Source organism: Ptychodera flava, chromosome 11 (assembly GCF_041260155.1).
Source record: "Ptychodera flava strain L36383 chromosome 11, AS_Pfla_20210202, whole genome shotgun sequence".
Lineage (NCBI taxonomy): Eukaryota > Metazoa > Hemichordata > Enteropneusta > Ptychoderidae > Ptychodera > Ptychodera flava.
Genome location: NC_091938.1, coordinates 36070 through 63210, shown reverse-complemented (window position 1 = coordinate 63210; position 27141 = coordinate 36070). Strand labels below are relative to the sequence as shown.

Genomic DNA, 27141 nt, shown 5'->3' with positions numbered 1-27141 from the left:
AACCTCATGGATGCAACTGACAGCGTACTGACACAAATTTTTCACAAATAACAAACTTGAATTAAAGCTGCAAGCAGCATTGGCGGGGCCCAAGCGATTAACATGGTGTCCAATTCTTGCACTGATTATATTATGTGCAAAATTTTAGCTTGAAAACAGTTAAGTTCTTGTGAAGAAGAATTTTGAACATCATCTCATATTTGTCTGTTTCATGCAAAATACGATATGGGGACAAAACCATGTGACCGTTCCAATTGCCTTTCACAAACTTGAAAGAGCTCTCACGAAGAAGGACAAAAGTGGAATTTCACTTCCATCAGTGTTTTGGTTCTGGAGAAGAAGATTTTTAGAGATAAATTGCGATTTTTGCGAAATCAAATATGGCGTCTTAAATTGAGCACTATTACCTACCAAAAATTTGTTTCAAAAGTACAAGACATATATGAATTAGATGCTACTCAAAATTGACAATACTGGAAGGTTAAAATATTCCATCAAATGAATGTATTCATCTTTGAAATTTAGGCCGTAATAATTGCAAATTTGGTTAAAAAATAAATAATTCCATTTAGTCATATATTTTTCCATTCCATCTTTACTGTTCAAAGTTTTACTTTTGTATAATTTTATGACAAGACTGTGAAAATTTAGAAAATCAAGCATGGTGACCCCATCTTTTGTCTTTAATATTTGATTATTCTCATATGCCAGAATTCAAAAATTTCCATGTGTTCTTTCTTGTGTTGCTGTTTGGCCTGATCTTGTTTAGGTAATGTTTCACTATCATGAGCGTCATTTGACACAAACTCTTCTTCAACTACCATGTATATCAGAGTCAGAGCTATCTCTGTCACTGCTCACGTATGCAGTAACAGTGACACTAAAGTAGCAGGGCGGTATCTGATAGTGACAGTTGCCAATAGGCAGTAGCTGTATTAACTTTGATAATTTTGACAATATTTTTGTTCAGTTTATTATACAACTGTGTTCTTGTTCTACTCTCAACAGCATGTTGAACTGTCCAGTATTCAGCTTGCTAGCACAGCCTGCAGCTGTGTATGTGTACCATGCATCAGTGCTGACAACTGACTGTCAGTCTGGACTCTAATTAAACTATCACCTAATACATATTTATATATACAGGCTTTGTCGACAAACTGAACATTGTGTGTTTGAGCTGCTGAAGGGAGACCGCAAGAAACTGTAGTTGATATATTGGATAGAGATTGCAAAAATCATCAACGGTTGCAGCTTCTGCCCTGTTACTAGGCTCAAGTTTGATTTGTTTACGACAATCACACATGTTTAGATTTTTTCGAGATAAAAGTCATGGAATGTGACAAAATGGTTGTAGATTCTGTTAAATTATTACTAACATTACAACATTTGAATATCATAAAGATGGTATTCATTTTTCATTAAATTACCTACAAAAAACTTGGAATCGGAAAATGTAAAACATAAAAGGACCAATTAATTTTCAAGTGCCCCCATACAGGTAGAGCAAAATTTTCAAGCTCCATGAATTTGGCAAGCGATGTTCGGACAGCGCACAGCGTATCGATGACACTTGGGTCAGGGGTCATGACCAAAAACGTCAGTGCGTATTCACGGCCAGCTTGAATCATGCCACGGATCACGGAAATAACGGATCATAAATCCAAATGTTCATGTCTATTACGCAAACAGAACCCTACAATATAAAACACATAATGTTTTGATATGGAATAACATCTTTTTGTTTCACTGACGATCAAGTTAAATGCTCAAATATCGCGACAAGACTTGCGCATTTGCACGACATAAGTGCGGAAGTACGTCGACTCGGCAGATGAGCCGAGCGCCTTCTCTGATAACCTGTTTACGATATCACGTCACAGTACACTGAAAATTCTTGCGAATTCATCATTAAGGAAGCCAATTCACACAAGTTTCTAAAGTCAGTAGGGATATTTGCTTGTTGGCAGCAATACACCACCAACATTTCGCCGTTCAGGAGTGCCTTACTTGCTCTTCGTTGTAAAAAAGCCGTATGCTTTTGACGTGACCTAACTTTGCAAATTCACAATAGACTTTCTGCAACAGTCGTTGGAGATATTGTTCAATATATCATGCGTGGTGGAAATCGCAATTATCCGTAATCACACAGGCACCTACAGCCAACACGGATTTCCAAACTTATCCGTAACTTGAACAGCCTCTTCGAAAAAGTTCAGTGACTCCAACCCGTTTGGTGGGTCAGCGATCACATCGGAATGATCGACACCCGTTGCACTGATACATTGTCATCAAGAAGTTTTCTTATGATTTCGTGTTTCCTTGGCTGCTGCCTTTGGTAAAACTTGTTATGTTGTCGACAACTCTGGTGCGTTCTCGCACTGGTCTATCACCGGCTGTTAGGGGGAGGGTACGGCGACATTGCACTTTTATAAGATATCCGATAGTTACAGCTAATAGACTATACAATATCGAAGATAGATTGGCTCGGCTAGATCTATTAGGTGGTGAAAACAGATTCTAGTATCGTCTAGTGTCGATATTAGAGTCCCCAAATCACCGATAAATATCTGGCAAATATTGGCGATTTCACAAACCTTGCGTGCCGAGGCACAGGGCAAGTCATTCTAGTGTCGTCTACTATCGATATAGAGTCCCCAATTGCCTATAACCATGGAGTAAATATCGGCGATTTCACAGATCTGGCGTACCGAAGCACAGGGCAAGTCATTCTACTATCGTCTAGTATCGATATTAGAGTCCCCAAATCGCCGATAAATATCGGGTAAATATCACAGATTTCACAGATCCGTCGTACCGAGGCACAGGGCAAGTAATTCTAGTATCGTCTAGTATCAATATTAGAGTCCCCAAATCGCTGATAAATATCGGATATATTTCGGCAATTTCACAGGCCGGGCGTGCAATGGCAGAAAGAAATTACAGTGAAATACAATCAAGCTACAGAACTTCATAAAACAAGGTGTTGTTTTAACCGATGTGTATCAGCGATTTTTACGACATAAACACACTGGGCTTGATGTGGTCTTGTTTACATCTTTAATCAGCTACATGCTCTCAGTTACATAACGCACAAGGGCCACTCCATGCATGTCTGATAGATAATCATAAACAAAACACCACACCTTGCAATGTCATGTATCTTTCTTTTTTATTCGTGATGGATAAGTGAGCATGCATTCAGACACCTACATATAAAATTACCCGAATAGCTTAATTTATGATCCTTGACACTCACATATCAGCTGTGCGTAGACCCCAGTAATTGTACCCTGGCGGGACCTTGTCCCACTCTTATTCAGTCAATCACACCAGTCGGCCACCCCTTAAAGCTAGTGGCACACTCCTCTAAGTACTTCCGTGGCGGTATACTTGACAACGTCACCTGGCGTACAAAAGCTGGCCGTCAAAGTTGCCTTACACAAGGGGCCGAGATTAGGGTTCGTGTGACTGCTAGCTGACTTTGACAGCGGGCATTGCAGTCTGTTGTGCCGTCTTTAACTTTCAAGTGTACAATATAACATACATCACTGATCGATCTTCTGACTGACGAGGTTTTAAACTGCTGCCTTATGAACATTGAGGCGACTTAACCGATCCAAATGCCTCTCGCAAACTTGAAAGTGCTCGTACTAAGAAAGACATAAGTAAAATGTCAGTTGAATCTGTGTGTTGGTTTTTGAGAAGAAGATTTTTAATGATTAAATTGCGATTTTTGCTATATCCAATACGGCGAACAAACCTCCTGACTGACCCAAACGCCTTTCGGAAATTAAAAAGAACTACCACTAGGTATTATGAGTGTACAATTTTAGTTCAATCTGTGTATTGGTTCTGGAGGAGAATGTTTTTTAAAGATTAAATTACAAGTTTGCAAAACCATATACGGCAGCCAAACCATGTGACCGATCCAAACGCCTTTCGCAAACTTGAAAGAGATCACACTTTAGATGATATACATAACATTTCAATTGAATCTGTGTGTTTGTTCTGGAGTAGACGATTTTTAAGAGTAAGTTACGATTTTTGCAAAATTCAGTATGGCGGCAAAACCAGGTGACCTATCCAAATGCCTTTCACAAACTTCAAAGAGATAGCACTATAGATGATGCATGTACAATTTCTGTCGATTCGGTGTGTTTGTTCTACAGAAGAAGATTTTTAAAGATGAAATTACGATTTTCGCAAAATCCAATATGGCGGCCAAACCGAGTGACCGATCCAAACGCCTTTCGCAAACTTGAAAGAGATCACACGTTAGATCATAGATGTAAAATTTTAGTTCAATCGGTAAATCGGTTCTGGAGAAGAAGATTTTTAAAGATTAAATTGTGATTTCACAAAATCCAATATGGCGGCCAAACCACGTGACCGATCGAAATGTTTTTTTGCAAACTTGAAAGAGATCACTGTAAAGATGACATGAGTAAAATTTGAGCTCAATCGGTGTTTTGGTTCTGGAGAAGAATATTTTTAAAGATTAAATAACAATTTTTTGCAAAATCCAATATGGTGGTCAAACCACGTGACCGATCCAAACGCCTTTTGCAAACTTGAAAGAGATCACACTTAAGATGATAGATGTAAAATTTTAGTTCAATCGGTGAATCGGTTCTGGAGAAGAAGATTTTTAAAGATTAAATTGTGATTTCACAAAATCCAATATGGCGGCCAAACCACGTGACCGATCGAAATGTTTTTTTTGCAAACTTGAAAGAGATCACTGTAAGGATGACATGAGTAAAATTTGAGCTCAATCGGTATTTTGGTTCTGGAGAAGAATATTTTTAAAGATTAAATAACAATTTTTTGCAAAATCCAATATGGCAGTCAAACCACGTGACCGATCCAAACGCCTTTTGCAAACTTGAAAGAGATCACACTTTAGATGATAGATGTAAAATTTTAGTTCAATCGGTAAATCGGTTCTGGAGAAGAAGATTTTTAAAGATTAAATTGTGATTTCACAAAATCCAATATGGCGGCCAAACCACGTGACCGATCGAAATGTTTTTTTGCAAACTTGAAAGAGATCACTGTAAGGATGACATGAGTAAAATTTGAGCTCAATCGGTGTTTTGGTTCTGGAGAAGAATATTTTTAAAGATTAAATAACAATTTTTTGCAAAATCCAATATGGCGGTCAAACCACGTGACCGATCCAAACGCCTTTTGCAAACTTGAAAGAGATCACACTTTAGATGATAGATGTAAAATTTTAGTTCAATCGGTGAATCGGTTCTGGAGAAGAAGATTTTTAAAGATTAAATTGTGATTTCACAAAATCCAATATGGCGGCCAAACCACGTGACCGATCGAAATGTTTTTTTGCAAACTTGAAAGAGATCACTGTAAGGATGACATGAGTAAAATTTGAGCTCAATCGGTATTTTGGTTCTGGAGAAGAATATTTTTAAAGATTAAATAACAATTTTTTGCAAAATCCAATATGGCAGTCAAACCACGTGACCGATCCAAACGCCTTTTGCAAACTTGAAAGAGATCACACTTTAGATGATAGATGTAAAATTTTAGTTCAATCGGTGAATCGGTTCTGGAGAAGAAGAGTTTTAAAGTAAATTGTGATTTCACAAAATCCAATATGGCGGCCAATCCACGTGACCGATCGGAATGCTTTTTGTAAACTTGAAAGAGATCACTGTTAGGATGACATGAGTAAAATTTGAGCTCAATCGGTGTTTTGGTTCTGGAGAAGAATATTTTTAAAGATTAAATAACAATTTTTTGCAAAATCCAATATGGCAGTCAAACCACGTGACCGATCCAAACGCCTTTTGCAAACTTGAAAGAGATCACACTTTAGATGATAGATGTAAAATTTTAGTTCAATCGGTAAATCGGTTCTGGAGAAGAAGATTTTTAAAGATTAAATTGTGATTTCACAAAATCCAATATGGCGGCCAAACCACGTGACCGATCAAAATGCTTTTTGCAAACTTGAAAGAAATCACTGTAAGGATGACATGAGTAAAATTTGAGCTGAATTGGTGTTTTGGTTCTGGAGAAGAAGATTTTTAAAGATTAAATGAGTATTTTAGAATATCCAATATGGCGGCCAAGGTCACGTGACCGCATGCGATTTTATTTGCAAATTCCAAAGACCTTAGGTCATGCTTGCTATACAAAAAATTTCAAATCGACTAGACCCCTAGGTCTTTTGGAGAAGCCATCTTTAGGTTTTTTGGAAAATCCAATATGGCCGCCATGTCACGTGACCAATCAAAATTTCAAGGGTCAGGTGCACGAGTACTAATTGGCTCCTATAAGCCCTGCAAGTTTGAGAAGTTTTCATTCAGCCGTTCGAGAGATCTAGGTGAGCAAAGAAACGGCAGAAGAAGAAGAAGAGGAAGTCCGTAGAACTTGAGCAATAACAATAGGGTCCCAGCCGGTCGGCTTGGGCCCCTAAACAGTGCAGTAAATAAGACAACATTTCAGCAATAAGACTATACCAAACCGTTCACAAAAGATAATTACAAAAAATAAGGTAATGTTAATTTTAAGGAGCAGTAATTCCCAAAGATTCCATATGTCAGCCATTTGGTACAGTGAACCCTACAAAGTTAGGGTGCTTTTTATACTCAGACAAATTGTCAGTGAGTCTGGCCATAAATCATCAAAGGGTTGGCAATCAGTCATAAAAGGAGCTGGCCATCCATGAATCACAGAAAGGGCTCTCTGCTCGCACCATCTTGTATAATGTTTGTAAATGAAAAATTAAACATTACAAAAAATAATGAATGTCAGACCCTATCTTTTGAGGCGAGCGATCGCTCCGCTCGCCTACCGCTCGCGCAAACCAAATTCCGCGAGAGCGATTAGCCGCTCGCGCCATGGCTGGGACCCACGTTTTTGAGACCAAAGGCACACGTTGTATCCAAAATGTAACATACTCTGATCTCCTCCGATCGACGCGCGACGTAAAGTGTAGCGAATAAAATTAGGCTTTCAATATTCAGTTCACTTCACTTCAGTATGAATTACGTTCTCGGCAAGCAGATTCTAGCAATGGAATGGATCGATTTAAAGGCCCTATAGCTGTATCTTTTAGCATTATTTTTTGTGATTTTACTTCCAAAATATAACAAGTTCATGGGAATGTACTCATTTAGGGGTGGTTATACAGGTAGAATAAACTGTCCACTGGGACTGCATGTGCAATTTTGAGCAAGATAAATAATAAATGTTTGCCCAAACAAAAAATGGCGCCCTCATGCAGATAAAGCAAAAACACAGTACGCAGTGCATATATGCATTGGAATCTTCACAGAAACAACAGAGTAGTCCATTATAATGCATATTGTGCTGAATGCTTTGCACTGGGACATCATATGCCATGTTTTCTTTGAAATATTACCAATTTTTAAAAATTGCGGGAATTCAAAATAACGGTCAAAATTTAAATTTACTTGTCCAATTTTTCAGTGGTAAAGACTATATCCTTTAAATCTGTAGAATTTAAAGAAAACCAGAGAAAATAGAAAGCCTTTTTCAGGTCAACGAATTTCAAGAGTTACAGCTACAGGGGCTTTAAGTGCAACAATGTGATATAGTATTACAATTTGTACTCATCTAGTGATAGCGTATCGGCGGCGGGCCCAACACTTCAATATAGCACTACGGTTCGGAATTTACACGTACACAAATGTACAAAGTACAGCCCTTCATTCTCACATTCTCAAACAAACTCCGTTTTCTTGGCTGCCATATTCTTTCGAAGTGTTCAAACCACAAACGGTTATCCTGCCTTGCAAGATTTCATAGGAAAAATATGCGTGACAAACGAGGATCATATTGCTTACGCTATCGAGATCGAACAAGGAGAAAATGTCTACGACATGACGACTGGGACTACACGTCGCAACTCGCGGAAACAAATGCATAATCTCTATTTCAACAGTTTAGCCTGAGCGACTGCTAGGCCTCTTCATCCTTTGAAAACTCAAAATAATTAAAATGACACTGAAAAGTTGGACAGATACCCGATACTTCTGAAAAAAAGATCGCGAAATGTTCATGAGTTCATTCTACCGTAAAACTTTGAAAGACGTAAATTTTTTGCGACATTTTTGCGTACAGCATAGGAGTTCTGTGTGACTGTCGTAAAATGGTACCTCTTGAAACAATTGACAGCCCTCGGCCCTCTTCGCCTTCGAGTGTACACACCGCGGATCATGTATCACGACGTGGCTGTTATGATAAATTCGTTTTGTTTTGTGAAATGTAAACTTGTGATCACTTCGATATATCGCGGTAACAATCGACCAAGTTAACTTTGGTTGAAGACCAACGAGCATTCAGGATGTTTCAGCGGGCCGCAAACGTAAACAAATGAAACATAACTTGACTGTGGACTGCTGGTAGCACGATTCGGTGTAAAATCTAGTTCTGTACGCGTACTCGGCGTAGTTCAATCTATGGAGGTAAAAAAATACCTCCATGTTCAAAACCAAACATGTTTGATGACAGCACTGTTGTCTTGGTAGGTTTTTGTCTTAATGCCAATATATCTAATTTTTTATAACTTCATCTATTTGTCCATGAATACAACAGAGGCCACATTTCTGCATATTTATTGTTCAAAAAATGTTGAAAGTTTATAGCCAATATGCTATGAACATTTGGGTGGGAGAACACTGCTTATCCTGTTCCATCTTATCAAAATACATAACCCATACACAGTACTACAGATTTCCAATAATACATCATGATTTGTACCAACGTAGACAAATTCTTGGACTAGTTGTAAAAATTCTGAGTACTTTTAAAGACATAAAGGAATAAGAAAATTTTGCTTGATTGAGAGAGGAGATAGCATTTTTGTAAATTTTCCACTGATTGTGTCCTCAGCCAAACAGAATAAAGTGATGGAAAGTAGGGAGACTGGTTGCACCTGTTTTATGAAACAAAAGGATATTGATTGTTTTCCAAATAGAAAAGACGAAAGAAATTTACATGCTTTATGACTCATTCAGTTGGTCATAACTTGCCTTCCAAAAACTGTGATGTTTGTAGTACCTGCAGAATGTGACTTTTATGGTTATTTAACAGTTTCTTTGAAATTTATACTACAATATTTCAATGTACTTTTAATAAATATAATTAATTATCTTGAGTCTGCATATTATTGCTTTTATGCAGAATTGAAAAAGTTATAAGAAAATTAATGTCATTGGTACAATCAAACAGGATCGTGGGTAATTTATTGTACTGTGCCGTATTTTCTCCCTTCTCTATTACATAACAATAAGAAAGACAGCTAGTGCATATTGTTTTCATAATAAATTTTATTCATGCACTCTCCATACTGTTTTCAGGGGACCTGTTCAGTCACTCTTCTAATTTCAGCAGTGCCATAATCAAATCACAAGAGATGACACAATTTTTTTTTTACTCGCCTGACTATTTTCAGGGGAGCTACTAAGTCACTCGCCTACCACTCGCCTGGATAGCTTCAGGAGAGTGAATTTTAGCTCTCCTACCATTTTCAAAAAATAAGCCCTGGAATGTAGGATCAGAGATTCACAAAGGCTTTTTATTAATTTTAAACAATCATTTTTGGTCAAGAATACAAGCTCCAGGGAAACACTCTGTCATAGTTATATCCATGTTGTATAGGATAGGCAACACAGCCCATCAACTTTGCATATCATTGCTGGAATTGAAAGTGTTCAGAAAGGAAGAAAATCTTGACTGCAGTACAAAGTGAATCAAAAAGAATCATTTCTAATTATAGTGAATATGACAAGTGTCTAATCCTCTCAAGGACTAGTAAGATGGCTATACTGACTACCTGCTATTGAGCTCTGAGTGTACATTGTAGAAGTTCCAAAGTTGACAATGGCCATTGCAGGACATGAAATTCGTCCTCAGCGCCTTCTGAACATATTTCACAAATTCTGTATTCAATATCAATGCCAATATAACTGCCTTCCTTAACGCTTAAACCAATTAAGACATGAACATCTCATTCTGGCCAAGGCAAGTCTCTATTTTGGCTTTATAGTCCCCACCTGAACTGACATGTCGAATGGGGACTTGTAGATTGAGTGGCATGCGTTCGTGCATCCATGCGTCCAGGGAGATATCTCAGACATGCGTGGACTGAATTCTTTCAAACTTGGTACCAGGGTAATACACTATGGCAAACATGCATGTCAAATTGTTTGGGGGATACGATCCAATATGGCCGCCATGTGGCCATTTTGTTTCATATCACTCTATGGGATTTATGCAGCTTTAATATGAACAGATTTCATTCAAACTTAGCACTAGGACAATACACTGTGACTCAAATGTGCAAATAAAATTTTTTGATACAATCAAATATGGCTGACTAGTGGGCATTCAGATCTAATTTTTGCATGTCCAGAGCTGTGACTTAAACATTTCTGCACAAATTTCTTTCAATCTTTACACAAAGGTAATACAATGAAAGTACAAAATCTTGACAGAATTTTCACGGTTTCATTTAATGTTTTCATTATGATTTTCTGGCAAGCAGACAAGTCTATGCCAATAACTTTGACTGCCTTTAACTTTTCCTCATTACATAATCACTTGAGCCTGGCCGCTACTCATTGTTTTCAAGCCGAGATCGCAAACAACTGCTTCAAGAATGTTTATGTGCTGTTAGCTTACGCACATGTAGGTTTGAAAGCACAACCATCTACTCTCATATTTGTGAATGAATGAAAATAAATGTTTTGTTTTATCTTTCAAGTGCCGGTTCCCCTGCCCCCCCCCCCCACAGTCGCTTTTGTACACAAAGTGTCGGCTCCTCCAAATTCAAGGAGATTCAAGGTCACTTCCAAAGTTGAAAAATATCTGCCCCTTGCCATGTGTTTGTGTCCCACGGAGCGCATTATGCTTTAGCTACAGTGCTATGCTAGCTGCAGATTGAGGTTTTGCCTGGTTTATATGTGAGGCCCTGCCACTGTGATCCGACGGCACTGCAGCTAATTTTGCCCGAGCCCGTTCCAACCACCATGGATACTTTGAGCCGTAGTTCTTCAGCCAAAGTTTGATTAACAGGGATATAACAGTAACAGTATACAAGATCTATGGCTCCAAGTTAGTTTACAGTCCATCAACCAAGCACACGGTGCAGTTACGCTATCGAGCAAGGTCCGAGTGGGTAAACTGAACCACGGCGTTCAAGCTCTTGAGTGAAGGACATACCACTTTACAGCACACATGGAAAACAATGTGTTCTCGGCAGTATGTTGTAGAGAGCACGTGTCTCAAATCTTTTTGACGACTTTTCATATTTTATGATGGAAAGAACGATTGTTTTCACGATGTAGTTAATCAATTTTCTGGACTGATTTTCACAGGGATTTCCACAATACCTTTTAAATTTTTTAAAGATTTACAGTGACTTCTAGGTGTGTACAGTTCTTAGTCGAGTCATTAACAAATTTTGTACTCTAACTTCAATGCGCTCTGGGGTGCCAACAAATCAAATTCAATTAGCCATTTTTCAGGTCAATGTAAAAATGGCACAGGGCGTGCTGCCTTCCCAATCACTGTTTGGCGGGGACTATGTCATTGAAAATGACTTGTCGTTGAAAATGACTTATTTCAAGCAGGTATTTCTCTGTTTCGAGCATACTTTTAAAATTACGGTATGTACGGAGTTTGTCTTTTGTACATACATCATTGTACCATTCTTGTTTGTAAACATCTGGCACACTTGTTTAAAATCAGCTATAAATGAAGAAATATCTCCCACTCCTTGTGAAAGTCAGACCATGCCATAACCATATGAACATAAAATATTTTTAATCTCTGAAGCCCATGATGTGTGCCCATTTTCATCCATTGTAAACATCAATTTGTATGCATGTGCAGCTATCCTGTCTTCTGCGAGTTCAGTGAAGTGCAACCAATGTTAAATACAGTTTGTCATTGAACTTACATAAAGAGGATATCTCCCACACTCCCCATATATTGCTTCATTTGATGTGCTCTGACCCACTCCCAGAAAATGTCTACAAAACCTCAAATGGACCCTTTCTATTTCCATACGTTCTTTGAATTTCCATATGTCAGCCCCATACAATAATATTGGCAGTATCAGGGTATCAAAAAGTTTAAAGTGAACATTCCTTTTAATTGTACAGACTTTGCATTCAAATTTAAAAATTGAAAACATAGACTTTCATGCATGTGCAGTCAAATTACTCACAGCTTTGCTCCATGTGTTTTTACATGATAACAATAAACCAAGATACTTATATGATGTAACAAAGTCTATGACTTCTCCATTCATCTTCCACACTTCATTCTTTGCATTATGCCCCCTTTACAAAATATTACAATCTTGGTTTTGTGTAGGTTAACTTGAAGTTTCCATCTGTTACAAAACTCATGGATGTATTAATGAATCATTGTAACCCTATTACACAGTCTTAAAACATGACAATATCATCGGCATAAAGTAAAAGAAATAAATCATACATCTGTTGCACAAGTTGAATACCTCTAGCACTTGAAGAAATAACCATGTGATATAATCCGTCAATGAAAAGGGAGAACAGCACTGGGCTTAACACATTACGTTGTCTTACACCAGTGCTACAGTTCAAATATTTTGAAACTCCTCCATCTAAACGAACACGAGATTTCACATCACTATACATAGATTTCACAATGTTATACATTTTGCCAGATAAACCAATAGACTGCAGTTTGAAAAAAAAAGACATTTATTATCAACTGAATCAAATGCTTTGGCAAAATCCACAAACAGACAGTAAATTTCCCCTTCTTCTTCTAGCAGTGCTGTATTATGGCATGCAAGGTAAATATATTGTCCATTGTTGAGAAACCTTTACGAAATCCAAATAGCATTGGTATTTTCAGCCCACCTGTATAACCTTTCATTTAAAATACCACAAAATATTTTACCAAATACATCTAAGAGTGTAATTCCTCTATAATTATTTGGGTCTGTTTTAGAGCCCATTTTATACATTTGGATAATATTTCCCGCGACAACCCCTCTTGAAAGTTACCCGTATCAAAAATGTTGTTAAACAGCTTATTCATGATAGGTAACATTACGGGGATGATAAACTTGAAAAACTCTGCTGGCATTCCATCTGGAGCTTTTAATACCGTTTTTCAGATCTGAAACTTCTTTCATTATTTCCCCGTCAGTAATTTTTTAGTCCAGAATATCTTAGTAATCGTCATTAACATTCCATACTACAACTTGTACAGATGTGTCATCTGGTGATATATTTTGCAGATTATTTAGTTGTGTGAAATATTCAACCCATTGTTTGGAAGAAACAGGAGAGTAACCCTGAATATATTTTTGACTTTTTCTAATAATGGACCACATACCATCACTACCAGACATACAATCTCATTAGTTTTTGAATTGTGCCCAAAGTGTATCAACAAAATCCTTTTTCAACTTCTGGCATGTATTTCTAAAAATATTACGACTACATTTGTACACTTGCTAAGACTCTTCTGAGTTGCTTTTCCTGAATTCACATAGATTCCTTATAACTTGTTGTTTTTGTTGGTGACAACTGGAGTTAAACCATAGGGGTTATTGCTGGTGTGACTGTTTTTGTTTGCTATCCTGGCATTCCATGCTAATAGTGGCAAGCTGGACTGCTTTAACAAAACAAGCTTTTGCTTTGGCATTATTTACACCAATGTTTTCATTACATTTCTCGAGCAGATCGCTCACATCACCTGTATTTAAGTTATTCACAAATGTTTGCTCTTTATGAGCATTCCACCTGTACCTTGTATACTCATAAATATTCACACAACTATCCATCTGTTGATTAAGTTTACACTGTAAAGTACTTTCCAGAGGGAAGTGATCTGATTCGTTTCTGTCTGCAACTTTAAAATACACAAATGAATCAAAAGATTTGATGATGCAATAACATAGTCAACTACTCTCTTTCCATTGTTAGTAGTACATGTAATGTGTCCATCTCTGTCCCCATCTAAGCTATTTGTTGTCTTATCTTTGGATTTGCATATCCAGCAAAAAGTATCCCCATCATAGACATCAGCTGGTATGGACAGGTAACAAGTATCATCATTAATTATATTATCACACCCTTCTGCAATCCATGCATTATAATCCCAAAAATAACATTATCTAAATGTTCAAAATTAGTATTCAATCTAAGAAGTTCATTTTCTAGAATAGTAATCCCGTTATTTTCGTTCATGTAAACCTGTGATCCTTCGGGTGGAATATACACAGCCCTAGTAAAATATCATTGACAATACCAAAATAATTTGTATTTAACAATAAAAATACCACATATTTCATTTCTGTGTCAATACGCTTAATACCAGGCATTATACTCTTAGCAATGGCCGCAATAACACCACCACTCGGTCTACCTCTTGTTCCCTCTCTTCTGAACTTAACATTGGTAAATAAAACATGATCTGGAAAATACACACTGACATAATTACTGCATGTAAGCCATGTTTCAAGCAGACAAAATATGTGAAAACTTGTACAATACTTTTTGAAACTTTGGTCCCATAAATGACCAAATAATCCCCTGACATTCCAAGACATGAGGTTTACTTTTCTAACATCATAATAATTACTAGTACGCATGTATATCATGGCCTTGGCCTTGACCTGTTGGACCACGGCTCCAATGGCTTCATCAAAACTGTACACGATATTCTGTCCGTTTTCATGACTTACTGGTTTCTTGTAGTTCACATTTTACTTTATTCCTCTGTCTTGAAGTTCTTTTCTTTTCTGAAAGAGGCTTTTCCTTGTTTCTCATGTTCATCTCGAAAAGTCTTCATCAGCGTATATATTTTTGTCTTTCAGCTCTTTCCTCTTTGATAAAATATTGTCTTTGTCCGTGAATTTGCAGCACATTGCCACTATCGGTCTACATCCTTTCTGGCGACTTACTAGTCGATGTACTCTTTCAAATTCAACTTCACTTCCAATTTTCATCTTATCACAGAGTATTTGCTTGACCTTTCTCTCCATAACCTCCCATGTTTCCTTGGCTCTCCTTCAATTCCACAAAATATTATTGTGCCTGCCTAATTTCTGCTTGCAGGACTTCGATTTCTGCACGTATTCTAACAATATCTTCTTACAGATATTCTAACAAAATCTTCTATCACGTCATCTATTTTACACAATTTTTCCGTGTTCTCTTTGGCTATTTGCTTTACATTGTCTAGGGCCAGTTCAAAATTCATCAGTTTTGCTTCTATTGCACAAAATTTCCCACTCATTTTTTAGCTCATATTTGGTATGTATATAAATACCAAAAAGAGCTTATATGGTGAGTCGGTGGCATCGGTATGTCTGTATGTATGTTTTCATCTCGCATTTTATATCATTGCATTTTACTTTCGATGTCTTTAGTACCGTCATGAGTCTATCGTCTCTGCTGTCTTGTGTTCTAATTTCACCTAAAGCTGTTAGAGTTGTCTGACAGGTATTGGGTTCAGGGGTCAATTCAACATCGCCATTAATTGTTCCAGAATTCTACTCAAGAAGGGGAACAAATTGACTGGCGACATGCTCGATAGATTATCAGGTGACAGAGGATTTTCTTGGCAGAAATGACGGTGAAACATCATGTCCAGGGATTTTGTTTACTGAATATGTGTTATTGTGTTTTCTTTAGGAATCATTCATGCACCAGGCATTAACATTGGCCATGAGTTTTACCATGGCTGGAAATTTTACAGTCCGACTGTATGCCCAAGCAGCTTTTCAAAGACTATGGACCTCATGTGAACAGCAGAACTTAACAGAATTAATTGACAAGTATCCTGGTTTTCAGAAGTGTGTAGAATTCATGCAGAATAGCAGGCAAGTGTACAATATTTTAATTTTGTCCTTAATCAACAATCAAAGGCATGCTTTCATTATTCTGGAGTCCAATGATTCATAATTGTATTCTTGTCCATTTGAAGTAGCAAAGTTGTCTTCAGTTCAAATTCAGCATGTGCAATTTCTGATAACTTATACTCCAAATTATATGATTTCAAATACTAATTATTTTAAAACTTTTTTCATGAACAAGGAAATTGTCTGTTTATCCGTCTGCTGCAAACATGTAAAAATGCTGCATTAATTACTCCAAAATATTCTGAGTCGGCAATGACAAACACAAAATGATTACTCTGAATTTGCAATGACAAACATGTCTTTAACATCTAGTCAGTACCTTTGTATGTGAGGCTAGCTGATTTGAAAGAGAAATCTTACAAAGATAATTAAAAGTCAAAGTGAACTTGCAGAATTGCTGGTTGACATTAGACGTACCATATCATATGTCATTGACATTATTTGCTTTGTTTTTTGCACCGGCAACATTTCTAAATAAAAGTGTGAACTATATGAGTATTCTACAGTTTTTCTGTTCAGATAATACAACTATTATCTGGGTTTTTACACCATCCCACAGACACACAGACAGACTCAAGGAAAGGCTACTTGGAAATTTCTTTTATTTCAAATTTGACCCACTCCAGGACTACAGCTTAGAGGTAAGGGGAACTGATATTATTACTTGATATTTTGCAAAATTGAAGAAACTATGGTTTTGGGTTCTACACTATCAAATACATTACAAAAGCATTCACACTTAGGGATGTATAAAAGGTAAGTCACATTAGTCTGGTACTTTCAAAACAAATAAATTACACTTTTTATTAGTTTATGTCAAAACCCGATAAGAATGGACACTGAAATTGATCTAAATGTTATCAAATTTGTGTAATTGGTTTGTAAAGTTGTTCCAATATTTGCCTCATTAGTTAGTTGCACTGACTTGTTGTAACTGCAGTGAAGATTGAAGAGCTTTTATGGGCCCGCAATAAACACATACCAGGAAGTACACTTTGCGGTGCACTTCACATACACAGAATCATATTACACTCCTTACCACAGCCCTGAGTTACAATATATCACAACTTAGTCTGAGTTGAGTTGTCATTAGATTTTTGTTGCCTTTACGATGTGTAAAGTTCTTTTGCAAAAAAATCATGATCTGCCGGGAAAAAAGGTGTACATATGCCAGAAGCTGTACAAGAGAAAGTTGTTGAAATGTACGGGGATGGAAAGTCAGAAAATCTTTACCGTACACACACAGACACTAATCAGTTCCTACTGGCAACAGGCTTTATCCCTTTTCCTGCCAAGTCCATACTTCACCATCAGGTCGAGATGGTTAAAATTAATAAAACACTACATATTCCATATGGTGTATTTTAACATAATACTGTACATTTGAAGGCTGTTGAAAACATATATGCTGTAAACTTGATATTTTTGGACTAAAGATGCTATAGCAGACCAAGCTAAGTTGGTGAAAATATGTCATGTTTTGGCTCAATACCGCTTTTCACTGACTTGGCTGATGGGGAAGTGATACTGTCTGGCAGGAAAAGGGTTATTGCTCTATCTAAACAATTACAGTGGAAGCCTACTGTGAAACAATACTATCATCCTCTGTTGTCTGCTGCAACTTAACTGCAATTACTGATCATCTAGTAAATTTTGAAACAACTTTTCAAACCATTTACACAAGTGTGATAACATTTAGATCAATTTCAGTGTCCATTCTTATCTGGTTTTTGTAGTAAATGTAAAATCAAATACAGCAACACATCTCAGGAGATTTCTAAAGCTGTGACTGCTACTTTTCTAGACAAATTGTGTGTCAAAGTTGGTACAAGGACATTAACGAAATTGTAATATACACGTCATTGTTGTGTTTCCAAATAAGGTCCAATATGGCTGCTAAGCAGTCATTTTTTTTCAATTTTGTCAAGTCTAGAATATTGTCTTTAATTGTAATTTAGACATGCCTAGCGTTGTATATGTAAGTGGGACGTGTGGATTGTTTCGATTCGAAGTTGATACCAGTATATGTGCACATCAATTTATTTTAGGGTACGATCTAATATGGCTGCCAAGTGGCCATTTTGTCATGGTTTTGTCACATTCAAAGTCATTACACAGACATACCTTAACTGATTTCATTCAATCTTGGTACAAGGACACTGTACTATTACATACATTTACATGTACATGTTGGTTTGTGTCCTGATACAATCCAATATATTTGCCAGACAGCCATTTTGTTATGGATTTTCATCATAAAGCCATTACTAGACATATCTAAACAGATGTAATTCAAAGTTGGTATAATAAATGAGTCGTTACACCAGGAGTTGGACCTGGGTCTACAGCATCAACAGTTAGTACAGCAAATGTAGATAAGACCCGTAGGCCACCTTGCCAGCCTTTTTAAGCAGCCAGCATGGAAGTTCCTTTGACAGAACCTGGAGGAAAGCAGAAATATATTTTCCAGTATTTTCAATTCTATGAGCCCTATTGCCTTGTAGCACAATTTTTCTTGATGTCACATCTGCCTTGCTGCTCTAATCAATGATTGATCTTTTGTTGTCTTTTTGACACATACAATTTTATCTTTTTAAGTAATTATTTTTCATATTTGAAGAATTTTTACAACGTTGCTGTTTGATCTTTGAAAAGGCAACTATTTTAACTTGCATCAAAATGCATAATGGTGTCGATTGATTCTGATTAGTTGAAACACAGAGGTAGAAGCTGGAAACTAAGTTGAATTTATGCGTGAAACATGACGTCTTCATGCAAACTTTTCTCTTCATTTCAAGAATAAATTTAAGCTGTAATTTCACAAAACATCATTTCTTTATCCACATTGCATAATCAGTTTAATTTTGAACACAGATAAAGAATACCATGTTACAGTTGGAATGGAAATTGTCAGTGTTTTTACTTTGCTCTTTGGCAATGGTTCTCTCTATTTTGTCATGCCCATCTGCTTCTTCTTGACATGGTGAGAATTAAAAGAGTATTACAGACCTTGAACTCTCATCACTGTACCAGCCTATATTTATTACAGACGTTGAACTTTCATAATTTTTACAGACTATCTTCCACACTCTTCCATTTCTGTGTAATGTCATAGAAGAAGAATTGATATCACCAGATATCCTGCAAGCAGAGCTCTGTTCCATATCATCATCAGAGATGGATTTTATCATACCATTCCGAAATGAAAGAGATGATCTTAAGATGTGTGAGCCAGGGACTTGGAAAGTGCGGGGACCAAGTATGCTAACCTTTGTCTTATTTTAACATATCCAGAAATTATCATATGTTACATGACAATATCTTTCAACCAAATGACTGTGGAAACAAAAACAAGAATTTCCTGGAGTTGTTATTTCATCCTAATCTGTATTGGTTTTGTAAAGAGATCAAAACAATACTGGTTATTACCGTTGGATTAAATGATGCACATCTTGTTTCAAACAACTGTGATGCATTTAATTTTAATCTCATGGAAAAATCATTTCTCTGATAATTAGTGGTATTTGGGCCATGCATGAGATTGGACACCCCCTCTGACCCTAACCTCTGACCCCAGTTTGAGAGCCAACTCCGCAAAACATGGCTTTGGTCTACAGTTTCCAATTTGCTTGGAATTCACCTAAAGTGCCAAACAGCTGGAACAAATTTATGTAGACAGCCACAATACAAGTGTAACACTGAAACTGATCTGTAATCTGAAAACAGGGATCCTAGACTGCCATTTTGAAGAGCCATGAAATTGCCCCTTCAGACAAACATTTCGATCACTCCTTAGGTAGCCACTAGATGCAATACTTTCATTTTGACAGTCACTTGTTGTCTGTGTTTGTGAGATAATTGACAAGTGAAATTGCAAAATGAATACTTCTTACATGTAAAAAATAACTCAAGCAACATTATCATACTGTAATTGACTGTAACAGTCATTGTCCATATTCTGTTGACATGTTATACGTTATATGTATGTTATATGTTATGTTTCAAACTCTGCCATACTTGAAAAAAATATGGAACACGTAAAAATGATGCAGTTGGTTATAGTGCATTACAAAACACAGTAAGTAAGAAATGGAATGAAATGATAGATAAGATATCTGTCAATCTCATTATTATCACAAAACCTACATTTAAAGTGTATGGCTGTGATAAAGGATGTACCCCGGTAGATTGGCTGTCTTTAGAAGAAAGATATATTGCGAAGGGTGAGATGTAGGTGCATTTAATACCATGTACATATTAATACTGCCCATGTACAAGGTAGTTTAATTAAGCTATAATATTTCAATGTTGTATATAAGCCAAGTTTCTTTATATCATACTTTATATCTGTTTACAGCAGCACATTCCTCTTCAAGCAGTGAAAGTGCAGATGTGATAGTCAATACTGGTGATGTGCAGAAAAAGATAACGCCATGGACAGAGACTCTTCTCAGCCATGACCTTGATGATATTGGTAGTTATGGCAACAGGAAAGGAGGAAAATTGATTCTGGTAACATCACTCATTGATAAACGACCAAACCTTGGAGGTAAATGGATGTCCGTTCTGTGATTATAGTTATCAAGCTATCAAGATTTACATTCCTCCAGAAATTTTTATTCACAAGAAAATATAATAAGATTTGTGTAACTGTGCAATTATGTATGTGAGATGAATTATGTCTATGCTGCAATTGTTAAGATTTCTGGAAAATAGACTGATTTCGAGATATTTAGACATTTAGAGATATCGGCTGAAACGTCGGACATTTATCTTCTACATTCTATTCTGATGGAAAAGATAACATTTTAGAATATGCAATCATGTAAGGTTTCACTTACATTATTTTCAACTTGAGCCATTGTAAAATGAAGGCTGTTCCATATCCATCTGCAGTGTTGCGTTGGTTATGTTGGTTCAGTGTATGAAACATCTGAGTGCATGCAGATCTATGCATTCATGTACGGATAGTTTTCAATCGGATTCGAACCCACAACATACGGCATCAGTCGCCTAGCTGAGAGGCCACAGACAGAACCACTCGGCTAAATCTCCACTCCCAAAAAAGAGTGGTTCAATAGCCGGCTAAGTTGTTACATTTTTTCTGACTGAGACCGCTCAACACGTTGTAGAGTTCCCCTTACCGAAATTTTAGGCTTCCCGCAAACTGTTACTGCAAATTTGCCACAAGCTTTGCAGTAAATTTGCAGCAAACTATTTGCCACAAATATGCGGGTGGTTCATTTTTCAGATGCAAATTAGGTTTCTTGTGAACTTGCTGCAAATATGCAGCAAACTCCCTGCCGCAACGTTGCTGCAAACTCTTTGCAGCAAATTTGCGGCACAATCCTTGCAGCAAACTTGCGGCAAATTAATTTGAATGTTACTGAAAATTTGCCGCAAACTCCATACAGCAAATTATTTTATTTGCGCTGACCATTGTTTCTCGTGAAACTGGTATTTCAGAGTTTAGTTGGATAAAACACATCTTGCGCTGTCCACAGTCCGCCAATATATAAATATTATTTATCCAACTAAACTCTGAAATACCAGTTTCACGAGAAACAATGGTCAGCGCAAATAAAGTCATTATAAACAAAAAGATGACAGAGAAAAAAAGGTTAAATTCAATTGTGGTACACTTTTTTTTATATGCCATGTTCATTTCATGCCACATAAGTGTCATGATCATGTCAAGATTTTCTTTTGACTTGAGAAGTTTCATGTAACATTTACATTACTGTCAAAGGCTGCGATTTGGCTTTCTGTTCTCTGAATTTCTTGTCCCCTTTTCATTCAGGGAAGAGTGCAAGTCTTTACTGTTTGACCAAACATTGTAAATTTCATGAAAGAAATCGATAATTATTTGAAAATGAGACAAAATCAAGTTGAAAAATTGAAGCAGAAAATGCATAAATATTCATGATCAAAATTAAATTAATAATGATTAAAACAACTCGCCGTATGTTGTTTACATACACGACGGCGACAATCTGCAAAAATCTCAGCACTTACTGTAAGTAACTGTTGTGAAACGAAAGTGAATTCAGTATGAATCAGTACTCAATGAAAATTTATCTTTAGGTAAAGATTGCAATACAACGATTACAGAACATAATTATAGCGATCGATGTACAGACGAACGGTACATTGACTTACATTTCTGAACGGCTCGCAGACGCTGGACAATTCCCGGTCCGGTTGCAGGTCTCACCGTGCTGTGTGTAAATACCGTACTCAGAAAAATATAGTCGGCATCTTTACTGCCGCTCGCGTTCACAAATTTAGAACTCCGCCTGTCCCTGGTACTGTATACACGTTTTTGCAACTATGTGATATCATTTGGCTGGCGATTCCATAGAAAGATCACGAAATTGTCCACTAGAAAACTCCCTGCTCACAAGTACGCAGCCGACACTGGCCGATGGTACTAAAATCTAACTTCGCGCCGATCAAGCCTCATGACGATAACGGAAGTGCGATCTATAAATCATTACGCGATTGATAATGTAGTCCCGTTTTTAAATGCTGGAATTGACTCTACATCTGCACCAATCCGTTATATTTAATACTTATTATAGCATTTAATTTATTAGTTTAATGAAAATGGTTATTTTTATCATAGAAAGACTAAAAAGAGAGTAAAAATTCTTTCAGCACGAAGAATCAATATCAATGCGCGAACTGACCTTGATGAACCGTGACCGGAGAGTGTAAACATGTCGGCTGCTCGCAGCTGATATACACAGGACGTGTTGGACGTTGGTGAAGTAGCGCATTGAATTTTCGTACAGCGACTCGGGATGGAGTGTAATCCTAAACCTCAAATTTGTGCTCGGCAATATAACTCTAACGCTGAAAACATGGACAAAAGCCTTTTACCTCGACCCATGTTATCAGAAGGCGAGATTTTGTCAGCGGCATCGATGGGACAGACAGTGTAAGCTGCAGTGCATTGTACGTACCGTATACATGTACTATATTGATCATGGGATGAATAGCTTGGAGCACAGCCACTACTCTGCTTGGAGGTAGTAGCGGAAACATTACTGTACAGATTTGCAGTAACAAAAGTCTACGACGTGTCCTTACAGACCATCATCAAACGCACATTTCGTTCGAAACTGTTTGCATTTTGGTATCATTCGCAGAAAATACACGGTGTAACTTGCAAGACTTAGACAAGTCCCTGTTTCAAAAATTTGTTTCCCTAAAATTTCAGTTTTCGATCCAACCATAATTTACCCAACCAGATTGTCAAAGGGCACTTAAAAGTTTTATTACATCATGTCACTACGGTATATACTATAGATGCACTCTATATCCATGCAATGCTTTCACCAGCATAACTGGAGCTGTTCATTATCTAGCATTACCAGTTATTATAATTTAAAAAGTGGATTGTCTGTTATGAAATAAATGAACATAAAATATAAATGAAAGATCAATTTTATGTTGCTTACACATGACTGGTCACGAAGTGCAACAGTACTCAGTGTGTAGTGTGTACTCCCTGGTAATGAAATAGTGGGAAATATGTCATTCATGTGTTGCTGCATATTTGCAGCAATAATCTGGTTTGCCGCAAATTTGCAGCAACTTAGTCGTTTACCGCAAATTTGCAGCAAACTGACTTAAGGGTTTGCAGGAGGGTCACAGCTAGCTGCAAACTTCTGCAACTCCTTCCTGCAAGCTATATGCTTGCTGCATATTTGCAGCAAACTTACGGCAAATTTGCAGTAGAAATAATTTTCGGTAAGGGTCGTGAAGCACTCACGCACGCATGCTCACTATCATACATCGCACATACACACTTGTATCTACCGGTATGTATAGCCCAGTGTGGGAGGTTCTCAGATCAGTGTTAAGCTGCCCAGTGTGGGAGGTTCTCAGATCAGTGTTAAGCTCACCTCAGAAAGTTGTCACATCCATGTTGGTCTAGAATGGGAACTTGTCATAGCAATGTTAGCACAAAGTAGGAAGGTTTCATATCAATTTTCATAGCCCAGGGTAGGAAGTTGTCACATTAATTGTCTTGTGGGTAAGAATCTCTCGCATCACTGTGTGATAAGTACATCAAGTTCTCACTTAAGGGGGCGCTGCACCCAACACAGCATATTTTGCTCAAAAATCATATTTTTTCAAATATTCATTCAATTTTAATTAATTTGTTGACCCAAGATTAAAATATTGGTTGGGTTCACCTTTTAGCTTGTCAAGCAGTCATAAGTTGCGTGATAAAGAAGTGTTAATATATGCAAATGCATGCAAATCACTCGATTTCCTGGCTTTTTTTTCTCCCAATTTCATAATTTCCAAAGTAGTTAACTCCACTATGGCTGGGTCAATTTTTTTTTAATTTTCACATTATGTTCTGTAAATGCTCTATGAAAAAAAAGACTATTTTGTTTGGCAATGAAATTCTTAGATTTTGAATAAGAGGCATTTGAATTTTGCTAATTATGATTTTGATCACTTTTTTGAATGTCAGTCTTTCAATCCTTGCCATTTTTGAAAGAAAATAGACAATGCAAAATAAAATGGTCGTTTTTTTCTTCATATAATCTTCTTTCATATGAAATATTACATTTCAGAAAATTGTGTCAAGTTTTTGACCTAAATTTATTTTTATCGTTAATACCAAAATTGAGGTTTTTTACCCCAAATTTATACCCACTTCATCCTTCAAGTAAACTACTGCTACCATACTAAACTTTAGAGTCTCTGCTTTTTGAAAATATATGGTATGGGGGAGGGGGGGTTTCCTTGTCATCTTTGATGAGCAATATTGCTTTGAAAAAAACTGTGTTGGCAACATGCAGCTCCACCTTAAGAGCTGTCTATCCACACCAGAAATGATTCGCCAGACTGCCAAAACTTCACAGAACATGTTTAACGGTCATGGAACTGGCTTCAAATAAAAAAATTACAGGTTTTTGTTAGAAGAATGGATCAAAAAGTATGTGACTCAAGGACGACAGAAAGCTGCTAAAAAAAAAGTTTAGACAATTCAAAACAAAGTGCATCGGGAAACCAAGTAACTGATTGGCACGTAAATCTTTGATCTGCATTTAGAGTCATTTGCTTCCTTGTGTTCAAGAAGTGAAAGACAGGTACAGCACTGTTGACTACTCATCTGCCAAGGAGAAATTATCCATTCGTATCCTTAAGGTTGCTGATAAAATACAAACCTTTCAACATCTGTTATGATGTCATGTCAAGAGTAGCAAGTTGAATAACAATGAAGCATAATTCAAAATTTCATCAACTGATGTTGATTCTCAGGCTAAATCTGACACTAAAGAGATGGTAAAAATTAAATTATAAAAACTAAAAAAACAGCATCAATTTCGATAATTACTTTCATTTGTTAAACTTTATTCCAAGCAGTCACCATACTTCTCATTCATCTGACTTTCATAAATCTTTTTATGTCATCTAATGTTAATCTACTCAATGTTCTTCTTTTTCAGGACTTTGTAGAACAAGTGAAATATTCGGTGTTGGTACCTTTGTTCTGGGTAATCTACAGTATGCTGAAAGTCATGATTTTCAAAGTTTGAGTGTGACTGCTGAGAAGTGGCTTCAATTGCAAGAGGTATACTGTCACCAAATTTTCTCATGGCTATATGCAATTATGAGGACCTGCCAAACCAATCAAGCTTCATGGATGTTTTGTGATGGCCAGGAAAATTTTTACAGAAAGAATGAATTTTCAAGTGTACAACCATGCTCTGCTGTGAAATTTAACAAAAATAACAAATGGTGAAATAGAGATATACTGGTAGATGATAACTATAGGTTGGAAGGTGACACAGGGTGATTACTATCAAATAAGATGTGATAATCATTGTACATGTGGGGTCTGATTTACAGACGAGTGAAATGGCATCAACTGTGGAGGATTCAAGTGGGTTGGTATCCTTGCCTGTTGGCTGGTTCAGGGCACACCACAGCTTGATAATTTGGTTTTGATTTCCCCGATTGGTTCCCTTTATCCCTAGGTGAAGTGAAGTGCTCCTTTGCCTACAAACATATTGCAAATCCTCTTAGTCTGTTTAGCCCTACAGCTCATGTAGTTCCTCTAGGCCTCATTTGTGGCCTGCTTAACTGTATTAGGCGAGCGGCAGGCTCACCTATTTTTCACACTTAATGTACCCACCTTACATACGGCCACATCATACGTCACTTGAAAGCTTATTATCTCTACTTTAAGAATATTGACGATGTGGAGCTGCCAAGTAGGGCCATAACCTCCTAATTTGCATAATTCACATGGGTACCCAAATTGCATAAATGTGATATAAAATTAGGAAATTCATTGTTAACTACTCTAAACATACTTTAAACTATTGAGTGATATATCAAATGAAAGGTATTTGCATGTAGAATACAAAATTGATATCCAAAAGGATATTTAAAATGGTTTTACTGAAATATTTTCATATTAATACTGAAAAACATATTTTACCCTTTTGAATAACAATATTTTAAAAATTTGAACACATACAGCCACATCATACAGCCACATTATACATCATTTGAAAGCTTGCTATCTCTACTTGAAGAAAAAAGACAACATTTAGCTGTCAAGTACAGATGTAGCCCCTAATTTGCATAAGTCCCACGGGTACCCAATTTGCATAAATGCGATTAATATTAGATATTTATTATTCACTACTCGAAAAATACTTTTAAACTATCGAGTGATATATCAAATGAAAGGTATTTGCATGTAGAATACTAAAAACACATCCAAAAAGATATTAAAATTCATTTTACTGAAATATTGTCATATTTATATTGAAAAAATATTTTCCCCTTTTCAATAACAATATTTAAAAAAATTTAATACAAAAAGCCAAATCTTACAGCATCATCATACGTTATTTGAAAGTTTACTATCTCTACTTCAAGAAAATTGACAATGTGGAGCTGTAAAGTACGGACGTGGCCCTTAATTTGCATAATTTACATGGGTACCCTATTGCATAAATGCGATATAAAATTAGAAATTTATTTACTACTATAAACATACTTTAAAACTATCGATTGATATATCAAATGAAAGGTATTTGCACGGAGAATACAAAATGGATATCCAAAGAGATATTAAAATTATTTTACTAAAATGTTTTCGTACTAATGTAGTACAATACACTTTCCCCTTTTTAATAACGATATTTTGATAATTTTAACACATAGAACCGCATCACACA

At 36.6% G+C, this 27141-nt stretch overlaps 1 protein-coding gene across 3 annotated transcripts in view; it reads left to right on the top strand.

Annotated features, from left to right (window-relative positions):
* LOC139143195 (probable methyltransferase TARBP1) overlaps positions 1-27141 on the top strand; it is a 119572-nt gene that overhangs the window by 67040 nt on the left and 25391 nt on the right. Inside the window, exons 19-23 of one of the 3 annotated variants that reach the window (XR_011554553.1) lie at positions 15696-15883; positions 16482-16563; positions 19038-19181; positions 20280-20471; positions 25396-25520. Coding sequence is in view for 2 of the 3 variants with exons in the window: in XM_070713326.1 (XP_070569427.1) it covers positions 15696-15883; positions 16482-16563; positions 18998-19181; positions 20280-20471; positions 25396-25520 (771 nt within the window). In the remaining variant the exon portion in view is untranslated. Of the gene's footprint in view, positions 1-15695; positions 15884-16481; positions 16564-18997; positions 19182-20279; positions 20472-25395; positions 25521-27141 lie in introns of all 3 variants that reach the window. The other 2 variants (XM_070713326.1, XM_070713327.1) reach the window with 2 other exon arrangements.